The 19629-nt window shown below is 37.6% G+C and overlaps 1 protein-coding gene across 2 annotated transcripts in view; it reads left to right on the forward strand.

Annotated features, from left to right (window-relative positions):
• The first annotated feature begins 9590 nt into the window (after positions 1 to 9590).
• RAB28 (RAB28, member RAS oncogene family) overlaps positions 9591 to 19629 on the forward strand; it is a 101339-nt gene continuing 91300 nt past the window's right edge. Inside the window, exons 1-2 of one of the 2 annotated variants that reach the window (XM_059165311.1) lie at positions 9591 to 9893; positions 14426 to 14522. In XM_059165311.1, coding sequence (XP_059021294.1) covers positions 9819 to 9893; positions 14426 to 14522 — 172 coding nt within the window. In that variant the 5' untranslated portion in view covers positions 9591 to 9818. The remainder of the gene's footprint in view (positions 9894 to 14425; positions 14523 to 19629) is intronic. The other variant, XM_059165308.1, reaches the window with a different exon arrangement.

The raw sequence follows: 19629 nt of genomic DNA on the forward strand, positions 1-19629 counted from the left end.
TTTATTATTAAATTTATTATTAAAATTTATTTACGTATTATTAAGATTTTATTTATTTGACAGAGAGTGAGAGAACATGAGCAGGGGTTGGGGGGGGAGAAGCAAACGGTCTCCTAAGCAGGGAGCCCAATGCAGAGATCCAGCCCAGGACTGTGGGAGCATGACCTGAACCAAAGGCGGTGCCTAACCTACTGAGCCATCCAGGTACCTTACATACTAGCTATTTAAAGTCCATGTTCCACAGCTCCATTATCTGGATCTCGGTGGTATACTTCTATAGTTCATCATTTCTTTTGAATTTTAGTCACAGAATCTTGCTCCTCATATACCAAGTTTTTGACTGAGTGACAGAAATTGTGAAAGATTTTAATAATAATCTGGTAGTCCTCTAGGGCAGATATGGCTTTGTTTCTGGTAGTTCAGTTAGGGCACCAGCAATGCCTGGTTCCTTGAGTCCTATGAGGGACTGAGATAGTATAAAAATTAACTTTATTTTCTGTGGAGATGATTTCTTTCTGGTTCACTCAACCCTTGCTTCTACAATGTAGCTTTTCAGGGTCTTAAAAAACATGGGAGCTCTCTTACAATCCTTGAGGTGAGGTTAACTGTGGTGTATGTTCAGCGCTCTGCTCCTGGCTCTAGGAGGCTGTTGAGAGCCCTATATACCTATCTTTCAAGTGGACTCTTTAATTTGCAAATACCTTCTGGGAAGAGTGGCCCCAAGCTGGATTCTGCTTTTTGGGTTTCCTTTCTCCTTTAGACCTTTGGTAATTTTCTGATAAGTTCAAACAAATGAAAAAAATATTATCGCTAGCTTTTTGAGTTTTCCTTAGTGGGAAGATTAGTCCTAATCATCTAACCTATTTTTGCTGGAAGCTTATATGACCCTAAATGGTGCTTTTTGCCACATGGATACTTAAAATTTTATGTACACAAATTATCAGTATTTAGTTTTTTGACTTGAATTTTATGAGATGTTTACAGGACCTATTTCTACCCAAGGTTATAAACATTTACCTTTTTTTTTCTTTTCTTCTGCTCGCTTGCTTCTTTTTAGTTTCTGCCAATGGCGGGGGATTGGCGGGGTAGAGAGAGTTTGGAGGGTAGGAGGAGGCAGATGGGTCTTTCCCCACTGCCCCGCTTTTAGGGTAGTCCCATTAACGTTCTTTCAACATTTCACCTTAGCAGAGGAAGCTGATTCTTTCCTGCTTCCTACTTCTTTCCACGTTCCTAGAATCAGCCTCATTGTGCTCATGTGGAGACACCACAACACAGGAACAGTTTTCTCTTCTCAGAAAGGAGTTCCAGCTCTGGGGAGCCCCTGTGCAGATCTTCTAATGCATGGCCAGTAGCAGCCAGTGGAACTCCGCCCTCAGAATTCTCTAGCTACTTGACTTCTTCCTCTGTGTCCCTGGAGCAGAACCACAGTGAGGCAGTAGTCTCAATCCCAGATCCCCAGGCCTTCTCCTGCAAGCTTCAATGTTACGATAACTCCTGACCTCCTCCCTTTGTCCTCTGGGTCTTGTGGTAGTAACTGTTTCCTGTGGTATCTACCTTGTTGTTACCTCAGTGTTCCCCCCCCACCCTTTTCTTTTTAAGTCCTTCAACATCATGTAACCAATTCTTATGTTAAATTCTCTCTCAACTACTAGCTTCTATTTTCTTGACTGATTAAGATACTGTTGGACTTCTTAATTTTTGCCAATGTAGTGGGTATGAGATGGTATCTCATTGAGCTCTTTGTGTGTGTGTTTCTGTGGTTATACTAAGGAGGTTGGACATTTAAAAAATATTTTATTTTATTTTATTTTAGAGAGAGAGAGAGAGAGCACATGAGTGAGGGGGTAGGGCCAGAAGAGGGAGAGACAGAGACTCCCAAGCAGACTTCAAGCTCAGCACAGAGCCCAACACCATGATCCTGAGATCATGATCTGAGCCAAAATCAAGAGTTGGATGCTTAACTGACAACCACCCAGGCAACTCCAGGTTGGACATTTTTGGATAAGGTTATCATCCATATTTCATTTTCTGTGAAACACCCTCTCATGAATTTGCTGATTTTTCTACTGGATTTTTGTTTTCTTATTGATATGTAGTTCTTTGTAGATTCTAGATATCAGTTGGTTGTAAATTTTATGTGGTAGAAATATCTTCTCCCAGTTTGTGACTTCTACTTTCCCTTTCTTTATGGTATCTTTTCATGGAATCATTTTTAATTTTAATGTGAATTTCTTTTTTATATATATAATACATAATCTTTTATGATTAACTCTTTGTGCCTTGTTCAAGAAATCTATTTCAAGAAAAATAGTCACCTTAAATTATTTAAATTTTGTTTTTCACATTTAGAATCTTAATTCCATTACATTGTGAGAGAGTGCAAGAGAGAGATGAGAGGTAGGATTCCAGTTTCATTTCTTTTTTTATCTGGTTTCTAACTACTACCCTTTTATGTACTATCATATAATTTGTGTCAAATATCAAAGTTTCATGAAATGGGAGTCAATTTTGTGGCTCTTCATTTTGTTATAATGGTCAATATTTTTATTTATGAAAAACAAATACTTTGTACTGAAAATATAAAATGATGCAAAGTTTTGGTATCTGTAAAGCAATTTCTTTGCCTTTATTTTCCTGTAATATTGGAATTTCTTCAGTATTCTTGGATCTTTGCCTTCCATACACATCATTTCAATAGTCCGTTAATAATTGTATTAGAATCGCATTGACACTGTAGGTCATTTGGTAGAACTGATATGTTTGCAATATTGTATTTCTATGCATGGACATGGGATATTTCACAATTATTTAGTGTTTATTTATTGTCTTTCAATGTTATGTAATTTTTTCCATATACATATTTAAAAGGTAAATTCCTAGGTATTGCATGATATACTTGCAATTGTAAATAGTGTCTTTTAGAAAAATTATTTTGTCTGTTGATCTTCTCATTTCTTGCCCTTTCCCTTAATGTTCCTCATTGTTTATTCTTTTGGATGAAGTTTAACATCATCTGCCATTTAAAAAAAGTTAGGGAGGTTTTAATTGAAAGTAAGCTTAATCTATTTGTGTGGAACTAGCATGTTTATAATGTTGAACAAAACACTGTATGGAAACTGAACTTTCAGTGGAGACTACTAGACACAATGTATGAGCCACTCCAAGAGCAAATCAACAAATCTAGATGTTACAAAGGTGTATCCAAAAACCAGTTCCATGATTATGAAATGATTCAGCCATCTCAAGGCTATAAAATGTAGAGGGATGATTTGTGTGTGTGTGTGTGTGTGTATGCATGCACACATGTGTGTAAGCATTTGCTTGTATGTGAGAACAATGTTATTTGTGGACTGGGGTTTTCTTCGGGGGAGGGGTGAAGCATGTTGAAGAGAATTATTTATAATATCCCCAAACTGGAAACAATCTATTTGTCCATCAATTGTAGAGTGGATAACTAAGTTGACATTAATTCATACAATTGAGTAGTATGCAGCAATGAAAAAGCACAAACTGCCATTGGACATAACAATGTGGATGACTTTCCCGGACAATATTTAGTGAAAGGAGCCAGATGTCAAAGAGTACATAGTGTATGGAGTCTCTTCACATAAAATTCAAAACCTGGTAGAACTGATTTATGGTGCTAGAATTCAGAATGGTAGTTACCCTTGGGGAGTTAGTGACTGAGAGATGACACAAGGGAACCTGCTGGCATTCTGGATTATATGTTGATCTAGATGGTGGTTACATGTATCTGCAACACATTCAACACACATATGTATATGTGTGTGCATATGTGTGTATTTGTATAACCAAGGGAGAAGAGAATTTCTGGAAGAGAGCCTTCTTCCTAGGACCTCCCTCCCTCTTTCTTTCTTCTTCCTTCCTTCTTTCTCACTCCCCCTTCCTTCCTTCCTTCCTCCCCCTCCTTCTCCCCCTTCCTTCCTTCCTTCCTTCCTTCCTTCCTTCGTTCCTTCCTTGTAGGAGTTCAATCAACCAATACATCCTATGAATCATTACTATAGTTTTCTTATGTTTTCAACAGAAATACAGCAATACCAAGTGCATGAGCTAAAAGCATGGCCATTATTCTGTCTTACTCAACAATATTTTATCCTTTTTTCTGAATCCATATTCACTGGGGCTTTAATCCTAAGGTCTACATCTTCAAAATAATGAAGGAATCTTTAAAAAGCTAACAGAAGGAATCTTTAAAAAGCTAACAGAAAACTCATGGATGACTATTTGATTTAAAATGAGAGCAGAGGTTGGTGGTTTTGAAATCAGTTTACTTGTTGATTCACTTACTGTTTTTTTCACATTAATTGGTGATAAAAATGTTCAGATACTCTCTATCCCATCCATTGACTGTTTTACTATCTTTTTTTTTGACCCGAATCTAAAACTTTCCTGTTGATTTATGAAACTTCAGTGTTTCTCCTTAGATTAGTTTCCTGTGGCCATTGTGACAAATTACTGTAAATTTGGTGGCTTAAAACAACATTTATTCTCTCATAGCTTTGCAGTCTGCAAATGTTAAACCAGTGTTTGCTGGGCTGAATTCAGTGTGTTGACAGAGCTGCACTCTCTCCATTGGCTTGAGAGGCAGAATTCCTTCCTTGCCTCTTCCAGTTTCTGGTGCTGCCGACATTCCTTGGCTGGTGGCTGTGTCACTTGTTTTTGTCTCTGTGGCCTAAATGCCTTCTCTTTTTCTTTCTTTCTTTCTTTCTTTCTTTCTTTTTTTTTTTTTTAAAGATTTTATTTATTTATTTGACAGAGAGAGATCACAAGTAGGCAGAGAGAGAGAGAAAGGGAAACAGGCTCCCTGCGGAGCAGAGAGCCCGATGCGGGACTCGGTCCCAGGAGCCTGAGATCATGACCTGAGCCAAAGGCAGCGGCTTAACCCACTGAGCCACCCAGGCGCCCCGCCTTCTCTTTTTCTGTCTGAGTCAAATTTCACTCTGTCTTTCTTTTATAAGGGTAGTTGCGATTGCATTTAAGGCCCACCCTGATAATCCAGGATAATCTCTCTATACCAACATCCTTAATTTAATCACCTTGGAAATAAGGTAATATTTTTAGGTTCCAGAGATTGGGACCTGTTATCTATGGAGAAGTCACTATTTTGTCTGCAATACCTCACCACCAAATTCCAAGTTCCGTAGACACAGAGCCCTTTATGTCTTGTGTGTTCTCACTGCTTAAAACAACTGTGAATGAGAATGCCTGGCACATGGTAGGCATTTATGTAATATTTGTGAAATAAATCATTAATTGTAATGAATACATTTGAAGACCTTCTTTTAGAATGGGGGAGTTCTGTTTCACTCCAAAATACATACCTGATACCATTAGTCGAATTTATAGTGAAGGGTTTCTGTTCATCTCAGAACAAATATTCTAATAACCAGGCTTACGTCCATAGTTCAGATTCCTTCAGGGGAATGAACTCCTTGTATTTGGATGTACTTCAACAGAGTTTGAATTATCATGTTAAAGATGCTAGAGAAGATATCTTAAAATTAGGTGGGAAGGTGGTAGCAGATAGCAGTCAGGTTTATCTTACTTAAGTACTTTTACTTTTTCATAGCTAAAGAACCCTAATCTGAATTTTCTAGAATTCATCTTTAAACATTTTGTTAATTTATTGTTCTTATGACCACTGAAAAAGATTTCCCTAGTTTATGACACTGTTGTGGGTTCTTACATAAGCTCCACATTTTCCTTTTCTGTGGATCAGCTCTATTACTCTTTAGAATGGTAAGGCACCATACTGGAAGCTTTCAGTGCTAGGTAGCATGTTCTCTTACACAAGAGAAATATATATTTTTAAATATTTTTATTTATTTATTTGAGAGAGAGAGCATGAGCTGGGGGAGGGGGAGGGGCCGAGGAATAGTGAGGTAGATAAGCAGACTCCCCATCGAGCAGGGAACCTGATGTGCAGCTTGATCCAGGGCTCTGAGATCATGACCTGAGATGAAGTTAGACTTGGGATTAACTGACTGAAACACCTAGGCAACCTCCTTTTTTTCTTTTTAATTTACAAATATGGTTCCAAGTCTTCAAATCTTAATATTCAACCTGGAATCTTGTCATAGATGGGTAAAATATGGTCACTAAAATAATGCAATTGGCTTGTTTCATGTAGCAGCACTGCCCAGGGATGAATCCATGTCCAAATAAATGATGTTTCTCCATCAAAGCAGTTGTCTAGGAAATTAATGATAGGAAAATCCAAGGTTTTCTTCTAAATTTCCCTTCATATGAAACCACAGTGAAAATAGGTCTTAACAACCTTAGCTGAATCTAGTTTGGGGCCAAAGCATTTGTGCCAGTTGGGATGTTTCTATCTGCGAGTAATGGAATACACAGCCAAAGTGCCCTATAACAAGAAGCCTGGAAGGCTGTGGTAATTCCAAATATTATGTCCTCACCCAAAGAATGACACCAAGGGAAGGGAGGGGGAGATATTTCTTTCTGAATCTCTCCTTTTCTCCTTTCTTCCTTCTCTCTCTCTCTCTTTTATTTATTTATTTGGCAGAGAGAGAGAGGGAACACAAGCAGAGGAGCGAAAGAGGAAGAAGCAGGCTTCCCACTGAGCAGGGAGAGCCTGATGTGGAGCTTGATCCTGGATCCTGGGATCATGATCTGAGCAAAAGGCAGATGCTTAATGACTGCGCCACCCAGGTGCCCCTCCATTTTCTTTTTTAAAGAGAAAGGGAGAGAGAACACATTTGTGTGTGTGTGTGTGTGTGTGTGTTGGGGGGGGTGGGTAGAGAGGGAAAGAGAGAATCCTAAACAGGATTTGTGCCCCACTTGGAGCCTGATGACCTGGGGCTTGATCTCATGACCCCAAGATCATGATCTGAGCTGGAACTGAGAGTCTGAAGCCTAACAGACTGAGCTACCCAGGTGCCCTTCCTTCCTTTTTAATCAGGGAGGAAAATCTTTTCCAGATGTCTCCCAAAGGACATCCTCTTCTGTCTCGTTGGTCAGAACTGGATTACATAACCATTTCCATTAAGGACAAATGGAAAAGCAAATTTCTGCAACATTAACTCCCTTTATGGACAAGAAGGGGTTAAATCTGTCTTCATTAGAAACAGATTCCTCAAATTAACATTTATAAAGAACTTGGCAAAACCCTTTCAGGTACTTTTCCTACTGATACTCATTAAAAACTTGGTAATGTAGAAAGTTGTTAGTGGTGGTGTTTGGGAGTAGGGAAAGTACTGGGAACTAACACATGGGTAGCTACTTTTGGGGACTAATCCCACCTACAGATGAAGAAACCAGGCTCTACATGTTGAGACCTTTATGGCTGAGTGATACTGCTTCTTCCTCTAAAAATGAAAAGATATTAAATGCATGACACCACAATTTTGTGTGATTATGGGCTGATTAGTCATCAGTCCATCTAGATGTTCCATTTGAAAGGATTGTAGGTAGGAGTAAAGAGTTACAAGGCCCTAAAGTAAGAATCTGATGCCAAGTATAGTTTTAATATAGGACACTCCCCCACAATGTGTTATGGGCCCAGAGTGAGAAGAAGTACACATTTGTGTAAGGATTGCTGGTTTCTTGAGGTTTGCTGATCAAGGTCTTTTTTGGAGAAGTGAAGTGCATTCCAATTTAAGTATTACTGGATACTAGATTAACTTAATGTCTTATGCAAGATTAATAATTGTATGTACATGCTTATATGCACAATAATTCATAGGGGCCCTGCTGGCAAACATAATAAATACATGCTTATATGCAAGGGGCATATCATTAATGTATAATAATATGTGAGAAGACTGAACAACAAATGTACAATTAAATGTAATCTACATAAGAAACCTGTCTAAGATAACATCCCAAGGAAGAAGTGATGCTCCAATATGGACCATATCTACTGATGATGATGAAGAGGATAATTACACAGGTTAATACTGAGTGTTACTAGTATATGCCAGGCATTGTGCTGTTATTTTATATTCAGTACTTCATTTAATTTTCAACTTTATGAAGGAGGTGGTACCTCTATTTTATGGATGAAACTGTGGTTCAAGGTCACACATCTAGTAAGCATAGGTCTGTGATTAGAACTCCAGTGCTCCCTCTAGGACTGGGCATTTCTTAAACTGTACTGCTTTCCCATTCTACTTCCTGCATTCTTTCCAGGACCACTGACTCTGAGCTAATCTTTCTGTGCCTTAAGCTTATGCATCTGTAAATGAGATAATTCTACTTTATAGGGTTCTCGTGAGGAATGAACCATGATCATCCCTGTAAAGTAATTAACAATGAGACAAGCATAGTAGGTTGGCATTATTATTATAGAATTTATGTTTATTGAAATTTTCTGTGACATCTTTTACCTGCTCTACTGGACTGAGACAGTGCAGCAATTCTTTTTTTTTTTTTTTTTAAAGATTTTATTTATTTGCCATAGAGAGAGAAGCGAGAGCAAGCACAGGCAGACAGAGTGGCAGGCAGAGGCAGAGGGAGAAGGAGAAGCAGGCTCCCTGCCAAGCAAGGAGCCCGATGTGGGACTCGATCCCAGGACGCTGGGATCATGACCTGAGCCGAAGGCAGCCGCTCAACCAACTGAGCCACCCAGGCGTCCCAGTGCAGCAATTCTTAATACTTTTTGGGCTCAGGGCCTCTCTACACTCTTAAGAAATTACTGTAGACCTCAAAGAGTTTTTGTTCATAAACATTGTTCATTATTATCATTAGTGCTTTGAAATTAATACTAAAATGTTTGGCACTCTATAACAAGCACATGATTCCGTAACTGCCAGAGTAATGCCATCATATACATCATGCATCCCCTGGAACACTTAAACTCGTGAGAGAATGAAAACGAAAAAGGCAAAAAAACCAAAAAGGTGTTTGTATTATTATGAAAAGAATTTTGGCTTTATTGGCGTCCCCCAGGGTTCCCCGAACCACACTTTTGAGAACTGCTGCTCTAGGTTCCTTGCTTGATGAATGAACCATCAGATTCTGTTGTTCTGCCCACGGAACCCTTGGTTTCAGACATCAAAACAAGAGGCAGCACCAGAAGTCTGTTCAAGTGAAGGCCTCTACAGGCGCTTCCCCGCAGGCAGAAGGGTCCTCGGCAGCCTCTGCGGCGCCCACGCTCCTCCCCGGACGCGACCCCCGGCTCTCCTACCACCTCCGGGTGGAGGGCCAGCCTCAGTGGGCTGCGCAGTCCTCCGGCTTCCCCACCGCCCAGAGACAGGCGCCGCCCCACCGCCTCTCCACCAACTCCCGGCTTCCATAGCAACCCGGGCGCGCGGCCCAGGCGACTACGCCCCCGCCTCGGGTTAAACCATTCGCTTCAGGGACCTTCACAGGGGGTGATGGACACACGGGAATATGATAGAATGCCAGAATGCTACTGGGCTGCCATTTTTCTACCGGGTTTGAGTGATACATTTTGTTTTTCTTCTTCACAGCTGCCTGTGCGAGAGTAGCGCCCGTCTCGCCAGGTTAGTTCAAACGCCTCCCCCGTCCCAGGCCCGGAAATGGGCCGGTTTGCTAGGGAGGCTCGCGTCCGCGCGGGTTGGCGCAGAGGAGGGGGCGCGCGGCAGACGTAGCGCGTGGGGGGCGGGGCGGCGGCCGCGGGAGGGGAGGTGGGCAAGATGGCGCCCGGCGAGTGATTCAGCCTAGTTACGTCCAGCGGCCGCTGAGACTTCGGGGCGGGGGGTTCTGCCCCCACTGCCGCCCTTCCTCCTCTCCCCCGCCCCCGGAGACCCCCTGTTACCCTTCCTCCCTCTACCTCGGGGTGGGGGTGGGGGAGCGGGCCTGTTTCCCGGGACACCATGTCGGACTCTGAGGAGGAGAGCCAGGACCGCCAACTGAAAATCGTCGTGCTGGGGGACGGCACCTCCGGGAAGGTCAGTCCTCCAGCGGGTCCGCAGGAACCCCGGCGCGGCCCCTGCAAACCCCAGCCTCCTCCCGCCGCTCGGCGTCGCCTCGTTATCCCAAGGGCCGGGGTCCGTCTCATCGTGGCCTGGGGCCAGACACGAAGTAGGCGCTGGGTGAAGGCTGAAGAGAGCCGTCTAGCTCTCCTTAAATTAAATTAAAAAAAAAAGAAAAAGAAAAAGAAAAAAAAAGTCACTTCCCAGCTCCTTGCCTGCGCGAACTCCTACTTCTTCAAGAGTCTAGCCAGCATCGCCCTCGTGGGAAGCTTTCCAGCTTCTTGCCTCTGAGGACTGGCAAAAATCTGCTCTTATCACTTTAGTCCAGGTCACACTTTGCCTCCCCACCCCCGCCCTCTCCGCCCCCACATCCCCCCATCCCCGCACCGCCGGCCGCCTTGCGGTTTCACGTACCTACACTGCACTCCCAAGAACGTGGCTCTGGAATTAGATTCCCTGGGTGAGCACTGCCCCATCACTTATGGTCGGGACACCGGAGGGCACAATTGCTTCCCTATTTGTGCTTCATCGGTAAGGTGGCTATTGATAGGGGTCGCCTCAGAGGGTGAAGTGTGCAAATACACATTCAGTGTGAAAATCCACGGAAAGCTTTCAGAACATGGTGTGCACTCAATAAACGCTGGCCGCTGGTTCGTAGCATCATACCTGTTCATCCCTGCTCCCTCCGAGCACAGCACCTGTCAACACAAGCACTCATTCAGCAAGTATCCACTGAGCGCTTACTTTAGGCTGATGCTGAGAGTACAGTTGCTATCGTGGCCGGGGGGATCCTTGCTTAAGAGTCTAGTCTCGGTGACGGTTGATCGACTGAGTGCTTGAGAATATCCGACAGCCAGTCCCCTTACCACTTCAGGCTGACGTTTTTAACTCTGGGTTGGGGGAGCTCCCGAAGAATCATCTCTTGGTGCTTGCTCTTTGGGGAGGGTCCATGGGATCTCAAAACGGTGTGTAACCCCCCCCCCCCCAATAAAGTGAGGAGCCTCTACCCGAGGTGTCTTCACACCTGTCGCTTCTGTCCAAGACGCCAGCACTGTTTCTGGGAATATTGCTAAAGTCTTCTTCCCTCCCTTTTCCCAGCCAGGGTCTTCAGAAACGCAGGTTGTTATTGTTACCAGTTTCCGGCTCATGATTCCCCTTTACTGGTGTAGCTTGGACCCTGGCTTCTCTGGTGACGACTGCTCTTTGCATCTTCCCTGGCAGTTGGCCCTGCAGAGCTGCTCCAGTCTTTGGTTCTGAGATTTGAGTTCCTAGGGCTCCTGGGAGAGTTGTCATTTATGTGCAAAATTTGGAGCATTCTGTTAATTTCTTTTCTTGCTTTTCCGGATGATATTTTGTTACTGATTTTTATTGCTGAGGAAAAACAACCTAATATGCTCTGATTACCTTTAAAAGATTTTTGGAAAGAAACTTTTTGAATGTTTCAATTGTTTTAAATAGATCAGTATTGTTTCTAACAGTCTTATTCAATAAAAATTTTGAGGTATATTTGTATAGTTTTCTGATTATTCAGTATTCTTTTGAATACCTTGCTAATTTTTCATTTCCTAAATCCTTTTATGGTCAACTCATAACTGAATTCATTTCCTGTTTAAAATTATAATGACAATCTATAGCACTAAAACACTTGTTAAAAGAGACCAAAATTGCCAGTTACCCTGTGGTCTATCATAATTCTTTAAATTTTTTACTTTTTCTTCCAGTATTTATCAGTTAGTTTCATACTTGTGTTAGTTGAATTTTGTTCATATTTTTTTATTTGGGTTTTTTGTTTAGCCTGCCATATTTTCTTCTTGTTGCTAATTTACTGTGAATAATTACAATTTTTCATCTCTGTCTAAAATTCTTTCTAGTGTAGGACAAGACATGATTTTTTCCCTTCCATATTGTTGAGTTAGGACTATCATTCTGCTTAAAAGAGTAAGAGTGGTAACTGTTTATGGTGTTTGACTTAGTCTTTATCATCTTGACTAAACTCTTTTAAAACTGTAAAGGCATTTTCTGCCAGAGATTTTCTGACACAAACATCAGAAACCTAACCTTTATTTCAATATTTGTATATCAAGCTTTTTTCTTCTTCATGCTCTATTCTGCTCTCAAGTTTTTGGCAGCTACCAAATTTCCCATTCTGTTTCCTTTACCATCCTTTTATGAAGTCAGCCTCACTTTCATTCTTATTTGTATCCTGATTGAACTCCTGGCTGTTTTTTCTAGCATTAGTTTCTCTTGTCAGTTTTAACTCATGGCATTTAAATACACATTGATGGAAGCAATAGAGTATTGATATAATCACTAATAATTTCTCCAAGAGAAATTTAGCTCCTCCTTCTAGTAACATGTGTTTTTAGTTCTTTCTGTTTTGATTCATAATTTGATTTTATTACATATTTCTTAAGATTTTTTTGAGGCAAAATATTTTTCTTTTTTTTTTCTTTGGTATTACTAAATGTAGTATGGTAAAAATTGTTAGCAGAAACTCACCAGACAAAACGATATAAAGAATCAGGTAAAGACGTTTCACAAAAAGATGTTTCACATGTGGTAGATGATTGTTTACGTCATAATTGTTTAAGAAAGGTATTTATATAATGACTTGAGAGAAATTATTAAGTGTGAAAGAAGGCAGAAAGTCTAGAGAATTGAAGAGGAAGTGCCTACCACTGATTCAATTGATTTTCTGTTTAATTTTTATAGTATGTCTAGAGATGGTATAAGAATACACTTTAATATTCTCATGTTCTCACAGGCTTGTATTTTTGACAGATTATACTTTCTTCCAATCAAAAAATCCTAGCTTTATGTTTGCCTCAAAAATGTGAGGTTAAGGTTTTCAGAATCTCGAAGTCCTGTTTCCAAGAAAAGAAGCTTCGAATTTTTAAAACTATTCATTAATATAAAAATACTGAACTTTGAGAAGCTTACATGAAAGTGCAAAATTACCTTAAATGGCACTATGCTAATGTTACATGTGCCTTGAGTTTCTCTTTCTGTTATAAAAGTATAGCAACCATCCCTATATTAAACATTTTGAAATATCTGTAATAGTTAAATAGTGGCAGTTATTTAACTCTGGAACTCTGAACCTCTTAACAGAAGATTTTGTACTGTGAGTTAAACACGCTCAATGGCATAAATAAAGATAAATGAAAAACAAAGAGTTTTAAAAAGGAATGCTTAGCTTTTTTATTCCAGGCTCTCAGTTATTATATTATTGTTACATGCTTTAGGAAGCCAAACAAATTTTCATTTGAGTGTAGTGAGTTTATTTCTCAGTGCCTAGCAGAACATCTTTCTTAGGGTGTTCAATAAATATTTGACCACATATCTTAGAAATTTATTACAAGTGCTGAGTATTTAAATAATAAATGAATTAGAGTGTGCACATTGTCATTTGTGTGAAAAATATGGTTCTTGTGTCAAAAAGAATTTTATGTCTTTTTGTTTGAAGAAATTGAAAATTGGCCAAATTTTCTTTTGCATTGCTGCACTTATAATTAATTATACTAAGGTGTCTTAGGAATTTTATTTTAGTTTTCATTATTTTAGGAGTTGATATCTAATTTTAACATTTAAAGTAAAAAAGGGCAATTTTCACTTTGGTAGTCTTTCTTAAAGAGCGTAGAGCTCTTTAAAAGCTTTGTGAAGCTGCCTTTCTTTTTGGTGAAGTTTACAAATAAGTAGGGCATTTAAAATGTTTGGGAAACTTTTAAGTTATTGAGTTATTTCATTTGTTTCCAGAATGGTTTTTATTCTGCTTTGATAGGAAATGGTACTCCAGAGTTTTGAATACATCTTCGAGTTGTTATTTAAAAATATGTTTATCTATTCTGGTTGTAATCTTCTTGTGACTTAATCCTTATGGTTGTTGGATGGAAAATATTTTTGCCCACTTAATATTAGTCTTGAAATACCAGCTTCTTAATTTTAAAGATAAATATTATCTCAGTCATTCTGTAGTATAATTTTCATTAACTTCTTTAATATAGAGAAAAATTAGACATTTAAAGATACTTTACAAGTAAAGGAAAATTATATGAACAGACTTTCCTCCTTTTAATTAGTACTTATTGTTTCTGAGAGCACAAATATTCAGAGTATTTAGCCTCAGAAATGAAACTTAGAATTGTATTGGACTGATATATATAGATATTTAGGATTCAGATCTTTAGTCATGTTGTTTTAATTTTCTTGTTGATACATCTCAAATTCTAATTTCCAGCAAGGAGAAGGAGCTTGACTATCAGGGGATTTAAAGAGATCTAACCTATTAGTCTGTTGTCCTCACTAATAGCTGTTGGCAAGTGAAATTTACCTGGTGGAGTGTTAAGTCCCTCCTTGCTTTGTAACTGATTAGAACTGCTTAAAGTTGTTGGTTGGATTAATGGTAGTATAAATACTAAGATTACTTAATAAGGTTTAGTAATGACTTTATGTTTACATTTCTAAAACAAAGACATTAATTTTGATATTCTATGCATCAATTTTTTTAGACCTCCTTAGCTACGTGTTTTGCTCAAGAAACTTTTGGGAAACAGTACAAACAAACTATAGGACTGGATTTCTTTTTGAGAAGGATAACATTGCCAGGTAAGAGACTAAAAAATCTTAACGTAGAAAATTGTACATATCTTACAATAATAGCAGAGATATGTAAAATAAATTTGGGGACTCTTTCTGCATGAAAATATATATAATTAGCAAATCTATCATAGGGAGGTTAACTTTGATCAGGATCTCTCATGAAGACATATTGTCCATGAGTGTGAGAAAAAAGTTTATATATTCCGCCATTCTCCCGCTGTTTTTGACCACTCCACACATTTTTTGAGAATAAACAATAGTTACTTATAAAATTCTAAAAAGTTGAAAAAAATCAAATGTTACACAATTATAAACAGATATTGTATAAACTAAATGTGAAAAGACTGGAAAGGATTATTTTTTTAAAATATTATTTTGATTAGCCTCTGCTTCAGTTTTTTGTTCAAGAGAAAGTTGGAACAGAAGTATAATGTAGCTATGGAACTTCTGTGCTCTAATATGTGAATGCTGTTTTATGCAAGGCAGCATGAAATTGCTGGCATTTAATAGACCACTAAAATTTAGGGTCCCTAGGCACTCATAAAAATACAGTTTGAGCATTCAAGATGTTTCAGTTCACCATGCAAAGAAACTATTTAGATGCCAGTTGCAGCACATTTTGTGGGAAATACAGGGAAATAATAACAAAAAGAGAGTGGTTTCTGTTTTAAGTTAGTTTCTGAACAATTGGGGCTTTAAAATGCTCTGTCCATTCATTTGTGATGGTTAAATTATATGTTTAAAGTATTTTATTAAAAGCAGTTTATCTTGATTGACTTTCTAAACCAGTCCGTCTCTCTCCTCTCTGAGGCAACACATTTGAATAAAAACGGTTGCAAATGTAGTATCAGATTCATATACTGGAGCGTGAGTGATATAGTGGGAAGGGGTTTAATAAATTCCAATATTATCGAAATATGTTAATCTCTCAAACACCCCATCTGTCAGACAACTCTCCATCAAAGTTTTGGAGCAGCTAATGAAAACTCTTGGTAATTGAAGGTATTCTGCTTATCTCACTAGTGGTATGCTCTATTATATTTTGTGATTGTCTGTATTCAGCTACCAATGAAAAATAAATTGAAAGATAGAGTATGAAAAAAGAATTCCAACTTTCTGTTACTAAGTTATTGTTTAGCAAGAGGCTTATGAGAAACATATGCATATTTTGTTTCATTTGTATTTCCTTTTAATGTATTCAGAACTGAAAAATCTCATTTTATTTTTGTTATTCTCATTTGTGTGGATAGATTAATGCTGCATTCAGAGTATTTATAGCAATTACTAGAAGAAAATATACACAGATCATATAATATACATGCTAAAGCTTATTTTTTGCATCAGTTTTTTCAGAGATGCCAGTTGTACATAGAGAACCGTCATATATCTAGTTATTGATTATTATTTTTGATGCTAACTAGCAAGAGCATCAGCTTTCTGTACCATTAATATTACTTAGTTTTTCTGACTTTTTTTTAGTTCAAAGCCTTAAATACAGGAACAAGCAACATTCAATCATTAAAAATATCTTAGGACTGGTTTTGGATATTTTATAATAGGTGATATATACATATGATGATTTCTGATTTGTTGCACAGTACTACCCATTTTAAAGTTTTATTACTTTGTAAAAAATATTTGGTATTTTTGAAATAAAAATTTATAGTATAATATTTTTAGAGTTAGAAAGTGCTTATATTAAAAATGACATTAGGAAATTTATACTCTTAATAAATGTATATTTTAATGTATTCCTGATTAAATTTTTATTTTGATGGGTAGAATTCCAGAAAAAAATTCTTTTTTTTTTTAAAGCAGTTGGTTTTATGTTACTTCATGAACTCAAAATTGTGTTAGAAATTTCAGTAGGAAAAAATTGTTTTGATATAACTTGATATTATATAATTAATACATACATTAAGAAATGAAGTAAATAAATTACAAGGTTCACAGTATATCCTTTACATATTTTAACCTTAATTTTAATTCATTGTAGTGGCAAATGTAGGATGACTAATAATTTGTATCATTTGCTAAACCATTACAGGCAGCATTATTGAATTTATAGTAAAGAACATACTAGGTGAATCTAATATTTGTGAAATATTCTAGTAAGTCTTCTGTCCATTCAGATTGTTAAACGTGAATACCTCCTGTCCATCTATTGACATTCTCTTCATGCAAGTTTTCAAGGTCATTACTTTGTAAATATTCATCCATTTTAGTATATTTCATGTTCCGGTATGCTGTATAGTCTGGATGCAACCACTGTGCCGAGTTTACTGCTTAAAATAGTGTATCTGTTAGTCAGAGATTCTGCTGATAGAGCTTCTTAAGAGCCTTAGTCAAAATACTTTCAGGAAGCTTGTGGGTACAGTCCAGTAAACAGCGTTCTACTGTGAAAAGGATTTCTAAGTCTTTAGTGCAAGAAGTGGGCAGACTTGTGTTTTTAGTTCCATCTTGACTATGCAGCACTTTAAGTAAGGTTAACCAAGGCACCAAGTGTACTTTTACAAGGTCACTGTTGAATCCTCTTGGTGGCTTTGATTCATACCAAAAGCAGCTTACCTGTATTTTGTCACCTCATTTACTTTATTTTTTTCCATTGGTTACATGTCATTTCTTACTGGGTAAGCAGGAATTTTGTAGTATTTTGCACTTGAGATTAGATTGCTGACAATCTCCTTAATGTTCTTTATTAGTAGGAAATTTATATCAGATGTATTCTTGATTTTTAAAAAAAATTTTACAGCATTGATTATTTGAGTACTATTTTAATAGGTAATTAGGTATGTCATTTTGAAAATACACATGGCAGTTTTATGTATTTATATTTAGGGAAGTTAAAATGAATATTGATTAGAATTCCATCTTTATGTAATTTTTGCTTCTCAAATAGGGAAAGTTATTTTTATTTTTATGTGTTAATAATCCTAAAATCCACATGTAGAAGTTAAAAATATATTTCTAGACATATGTAACAAATATGCAGCGAGTATCATTTGCGGAAGCTATAATGATGGCAGAAGTGGGTTTTTTTTGGGGGGGGGCTAGCATTGTCGATTATCAGTAACGCATAACTATTTTTATTTCTGAGGCACTAGAATATGTATATTAAAAAAAACAAGCCAACAACAACAGTGTTTATATAGAAAGGTATGAATTTAAAAAATACCTGCAAAACATGAATATAAATATAAACTCACATGGGGGGCAACTGAATATATGATTTAGTCTTGAAATGATGTAGTGAGGATTTGGAAACATGAATATCATGTTCATAAAGTTTGTAGCTAAGGTGTTCACAATAACCAATTCAAATTGGATCTGACTATCAGAATTTAAAGGCAGAAAAGCTTTATATTTCTTGATGCAAAGCCAAGTGATAGGATTTATTGGCCTTAAAGAAAATGGTATTAAATACCTTATATGAAGTGTTGCCTACAATCTTACCAGAAAAAAGTTAATATTGTTAAGCACTGTTTTTTTTTTTTGTTTTTTAACGTGAACAAATGATTGTAAAAAGAGTCTGCAAGTAAAATGAATAGAGTACTGCCTCTTTATCTAGGTGCTTCTTTTTTTTTTTTTTTAAAGATTTTATTTATTTATTTGACAGAGAGATTACAAGTAGGCAGAGAGGCAGACAGAGAGAGAGGAGGAAGCAGGCTCCCTGCTGAGCAGAGAGCCCGATGCGGGACTCGATCCCAGGACCCTGAGATCATGACCTGAGCCGAAGGCAGCGGTTTAACCCACTGAGCCATCCAGGCGCCCCTATCTAGGTGCTTCCTGAAGTGATTTAACATACTACTAGTGACCGCTAGTCCTTTCTCACCTGCTTAGTGTGAGACAGTGTCATAGAATGAGTTCAGTTTTGAAACTTGACAAATTTAGATTTTTAAGTAAATGGGTTTATTCCAGTTGTTGGATAAGTCTTATTTAGGTTGTGCATTTTGGTTTTCATCTTCACAGAACTCTAGGAACATTTTCGTCTTTACTCTGTGAGTGTTGAAAGTGTGTGTATGTGAGAATGATGACGGGTGATAAACTTCAGGAGTTCTTATTAATGCTAATGGAAGTTCCTCATGTAAATCCTTTGCACGTTGGCAGATGCAACAGACCTACCTCAAAATAATGGAAAGATTGTAATAGAAACCCAACAAAACTTAGAGTTAAGGGTAAAGCTTGGCTGGTTAATCCATTGTTATACTTGCTTTTCAGTTGAATGATGTGACTAACATTCTCTGATTTTAATGTTTGGCATTGGCATAAAAATTCATGTCTTTATAATCTTTTTCATTATTGTTTTTGAAGAGAGAAGATTTTTTTCAGTGTCTTATGTTTTTATTTTGACTTTTTCTGATTTGCAAATCATTCAGGAAGGTACATTTTTTAGTGTGAGAGCTCATTTTGAAGATACTAATTGAGACTTTGTCTTTGGAGAAAACTGCATCATTAGGAGAAATACTTTGAAATGTTAAACTATATTGGACATGGTCTTTAACTTTTGGGGTTATGGATTCATAAGGGAGAATAGTTTATCTCATAAATTTTTGTATCAGGCAAATACTTTGCAAAATAGATGAATTTTAAAGATTGCTTTTCAGTGCCTTTTTTTTTTTAAGATTTTATTTATTTATTTGTCAGAGAGAGAGAGAGAGAGAGAGAAAGCACAGGCAGGCAGAGTGGCAGGCAGAGGCAGAGGGAGAAGCAGGCTCCCTGCCTTGCAAGGAGCCCGATGTGGGACTTGATCCCAGGACACTGGGATCATGACCTAAGCTGAAGGTAGCCGCTTAATAGACTGAGTCACCCAGGCATCCTGCTTGCTTTTTAATATTTTTAAATGCTTTTATAATGCTTGTATGGGGAATATTTGTTCTACCATTTTATGAAGGCTTTGAAGCACATATTATGATTTGTTTCAATGGAAATGCTTTGAGCAGTAAATGCATCATAATGTTTAGTGAAATACTGGGTATGTATCCTACATCTGTTCTGAAGAGGGCTGTCATATGTGTTTATATTTTATAGATCAAATTTGAAAATATGTAGTTTTAAAAATTATGTTTTCTATTGCATATAAATGGATGACATTTAAGTTTTAAAAAGTGCATTA

Source organism: Mustela lutreola, chromosome 1, assembly GCF_030435805.1.
Source record: "Mustela lutreola isolate mMusLut2 chromosome 1, mMusLut2.pri, whole genome shotgun sequence".
Taxonomy (NCBI): domain Eukaryota; kingdom Metazoa; phylum Chordata; class Mammalia; order Carnivora; family Mustelidae; genus Mustela; species Mustela lutreola.